Genomic DNA, 4,334 nt, shown 5'->3' on the forward strand with positions numbered 1-4,334 from the left:
CAATGTAAACTTACAACTTATACAATACAAGACCATTTATAGGACCCATATTACACAAAGTAAAATGTTCAAAATGGGTTTTACCGACACAGACATCTGCTCACAATGCACTCTAGATTGCACCGACAGTTATTTTCATGCTACTTGGACCTGCCAACCAGTTCATTCCCTCTGGATAGCAGTGACAGAGAAACTCTCCACCATCTTGGGCTGTAGAATTCCCCCCTTCTCCATCACTTTGCTTACTCGGTAATATCATAGAAATCGACCACCTACCAATTAAATACAAAAACCCACTCCTCATTTCTCTAGCTATTGCCAAGAAAACAATCTTTCAAAACAGGAAATCAAACAAATCTCTACACAAAAACCACTGGACCAACCTTCTGATAGAATACATCACACTAGAGAAAATGGCATCCACTCACAAGAATAGTTTATCAGCTTTTAATGACACATAGAACCCATTTTTAACACATTTCAACTTGAACCAAACACCTGGGGCTGAGGCCACACACATTCCCACCAATCTCTAAACAAGCTGCTTTTATTAGTAGTATTCTTATTATATAAAAAAAAAATTCTCCTCCTCCTTTGTTTCTTGCGTTTCATAGACTGTGTCAGGAATCTGGAGTGCACAGTTCCTGAGAAGGTAGGTGTGTGAACCCTATTAAAGAGCCAGCATGTGGTGACAGTAGAACTGATTTTAATGTCTCTTTGACAACAGCAGGAACAGTAACAGTCTTTAAAGGATAAGGCAGGGAGCAGGGTCAGTCCGGTCTGAGGTCGTGATCTCCAGCAAGGCACCAGGGTGGGCAAGGCAGAATCGTAGGTCGGTTTAACAGGCAGGATGTCGGTATCACCAGAGCAGACAGACAAGAGGGAAGCGGCTAACTCACAGGTCGGTAAAACAGGCTGGGTGTCGATATCCGGGTGGTCAGGTACAAGAATGGGAAACGCTGGAAAGTCTAGATGGAGGCATAGAACAATCTGTCCCCACAGAGTGAGGAGCTGCTATATACTATGGAGAACAGGTGTGCAGGATTAAGGCACAGGTGAAACCACTGTGCGTGATGAGGTGACATACCAGGAGTCTGGGTGAACTGGGAGCAGGGAGGGGTAGGATCATGACGGACTGCATAAGTTGGAAATACCCACACTTCCCACCCTCATGCACTACAATCTTGTAAAACACTATATCTTTTTGTAATGTCATGTATCTGTTGTCTTGTCTTCCATGTTCGGTCCTGTTTTGTTAATGTGTTACTTTGTTTCAATAAAAAAAGAAACTACATTACTGAATGCTACAGCAGGAGCCAGCTACAATACCTTTATGTACCACCAGGGGGGGCATGACCCACTGGTTGAAAACCCCCTGATTTAGCTTATTGCTTTGGTTTCAATTGTATGGGATGGATGGATGGATAGATAGATAGCTTTATTGATCCCAAGGGAAATTTAGGTAATTAAAATGGGAGTCCAGCAGCATCAGGCAGCTGTTTTCAGCACAGAAGCCCTGACAGACTCACTGTCTACTACCTATATATTTTCTATAGTAGTAGGCGGAGATCATAGTAAAGTTAAAAGAAAACGCAGCTTTCTATTTTCATAAAAATGTTGTTTATCTGAAATGTTATTGCCTCTCAGTGTCACAACACAAAGCATGCAGTTAGTTTCTAATATGCACCATCTGTGGATATTATCCTAATAGGCATCTCTGACTGAGCTATTCTCTTGTAACAGAGACTTTGCCTGGTAATATCTTCAGTGGGAGTTCATTCAAAGTGCCTATGCATGGAAACAGCATGTCGGAGAAAGTGTGTGTGAAGGTGTGTATAAGTGTGTTAGTATCAGCATCAGAGAATGACAGTTTTCCTCTGTTCCAGTCCAGATGAACTCGGATCCTCTGGAGTTTCTTCTTCACCCGAACAATAATGGCAGGATCTCCTGACAAGCGTGCGCTGTATTTTCCATTGTAGAACTCAATTTGCCAGAACCCAGATTTTAAGCGTCCCTTCTTCTGGACGGACTCTGTTGCCACACCAACAAACCAGGTTGCATTGTCTCCAACCTCAATGTCCCAGCTGTGAGTCCCTGAGTTAAAGCCCTCCCAGCCTTGGACAGAGCGGTGATAGTTGATCCTCTCTGGGTTTTCAGGAAGCTTCTGTCTCTCTCCATGTCTCACGCTGGTCAGATCTTCAGACAGGATGAACTCTGGGTTGGCAGTGTTTGGATCCAGAATCACAGGAGTGTAGGTAACCATATTCTTCATCTTGTTCCAGATGTTGAAGGCCAGGTTGCCCAGGTGTTTGGCCACATCTATCAGAGCTCCTGAGACCAGCTGTGGATCGTCCAGCAGGGGGCGCTGCTGGACTCTTTTCACTGCAGCCTTGTAGTTCTGCAGGAATGAGACGTCTTCAGCTCTCAGCTCCTCCTCTGTGGCTCTGATTGTGTCTGAAAGAGCTGCTATCTCTCTGCTCAGAGCCTCAGTCTTCTCCTTCATCATCTGACTCTTCTGCTCCTCTTCCTCCATGAGAGCGTTGATCCTGGCCTCCTCTTCCTTTTGTAGAAACTGGTGAAGCTTCTCAAACTGCTCCTTAATCAGCCTCTCTGTGTCTAGGGCCTGGACCTTAATGTGTTCTGCTGTTTGATCACAGTTTTCTTTAACTTGTTCAAAGAGTGTCAGTTTCTCCTGTAAGGGCTTCAGGGATTTCTGGAGCTCCTGTCTGTGTTCTTGTGCAAATTCGTGGAGGGGTCTGAACCTGTGGTTGTTGTGTGTTTTTGAATCTCTGCAGATGAGACACACTGGCTGCTGATGGTTGAGACAGAAGAGTTTGAGTTTCTCAGAGTGCAGACTGCAGAGACCCTCAGACCCTTCTGAAGCTCTCTGGTCTCTCTCCAGGATGAAGGTCTCACACAGGTTCTTCAGAGCCAGATTACATGGTGGATCACTTCTTGATGATCTCCTCTTACAAACTGGACACTCCTGTATAGTTTTCCCTCTCCACCACCTCTGCAGACAGTTTATACAGAAGCTATGACTGCAAGTCAGAACAACAGGGTCTTTAAAAATGTCCTGACAGACTGGACAAGACAGATCCTCTTCAGAACGGAAAGCCATTTCTCTTAGTGAGGCTAAAAACATACGGGGCAGAATGCTAAACAGGAAGTGAGTCGACTGTGGCTCCACTCCCTCCTCTAGAATGTTCCCTGAAAGTTACATTCCCTCTGAGCTGGTTTTCCCCCTTTAAACTCACAGTGCAATCAGCAGCAGGTCCACGTACTCCCAGTATTTTCTGCTGTAGTTTTCCTCCCTCAGGGGAAGTTGTGGGTCATGTCTGAATGAATTGTTGTTCTCTGTCTCTCAGTGTGTGTCGCTTCCTGGTGGAAAGACAACTGTCTGCTTCCTGGTTTGTTTCAGGTGAATTGGAGGTGGAGCTTTGCTAGGTAATGCTAGGCTGATGGATGATCCAGTTGTTCAATCAGGTGCCAGATAGAAAATATAAACACAATCATAGGCTATATGTTTTATTTAGTGCTTCATAGTGTATAAACTAAGATACAGTGACTCTTTACTGTATGTGAATCTACTTGTGGCAAATATAATTTTTTCTAAATGTGTTATGTCTAGTCCATACAAGTCTGTATACCTAAAACATGCATATAAATATTTATGACAATAATATTTTGCTCCCATACCTGCCCATCACTACAACAGCAAGTGTAAGCATCCACACATAACGGTTCAAAAATCTGAATAAGTGTCAGAAAAGGTACACTGAAGTGGGTCATGGATCAGCAGCAAGAAAATCTCAACAAAATCACATCTCACCAATATGTTGTGCGGTTCATTCTAGACAGGAGTTATACATTTTTAAAAGACTGTCTCTTGTTGTCTGAACCTACAAAGGTTATCAAATGACAAATGTTTAGAAAATTACTTGGAACGGCATCGAGAAGTCTAGAGACTCAGGCAACAAAGCATAAAAAACATGGATAAGTACATTTTGTTAGGTTTGTATTGGTTAGTAGTTCCATACATCCATCCATTTTCCTCCACTTATCCGGAACCGGGTCGCGGGGGCAGCAGTCTAAGCAAAGATGCCCAGACTTCCCTCTCTCCAGACACTTCCTCCAGTTCCTCCGGGGGGATGCCGAGGCGTTCCCAGGCTAGCTGAGAGACATAGTCCCTCCAGCGTGTCCTGGGTCTTCCCCGGGGCCGCCTCCCGGTGGGACATGCCCGGAACACCTCCCTAGGAAGGCGCCCAGGAGGCATCCGAAAGAGATGCCCGAGCCACCTCAGCTGGCTCCTCTCGATGTGGAGGAGCAGCGGT

At 44.8% G+C, this 4,334-nt stretch overlaps 1 protein-coding gene across 1 annotated transcript; it reads right to left on the bottom strand.

Annotated features, from left to right (window-relative positions):
- Positions 1-1,424: 1,424 nt before the first annotated feature.
- On the bottom strand, positions 1,425-3,352 carry LOC109953469 (nuclear factor 7, ovary-like). Its single transcript, XM_020588952.1, has one exon. It carries the CDS (start codon positions 3,143-3,145, stop codon positions 1,727-1,729), a length of 1,419 nt encoding a protein of 472 aa, XP_020444608.1. The 5' UTR covers positions 3,146-3,352; the 3' UTR covers positions 1,425-1,726.
- Positions 3,353-4,334: the final 982 nt, after the last annotated feature.

The sequence above is a fragment of the Monopterus albus genome, unplaced genomic scaffold (genome assembly GCF_001952655.1).
Source record: "Monopterus albus unplaced genomic scaffold, M_albus_1.0 scaffold682.1, whole genome shotgun sequence".
NCBI lineage: Eukaryota > Metazoa > Chordata > Actinopteri > Synbranchiformes > Synbranchidae > Monopterus > Monopterus albus.

Bases quoted from the DNA above. Each gene is read 5' to 3' on its own strand.
- LOC109953469 (XM_020588952.1), bottom strand. From the start codon at position 3,145: ATGTTTTTAGCCTCACTAAGAGAAATGGCTTTCCGTTCTGAAGAGGAT.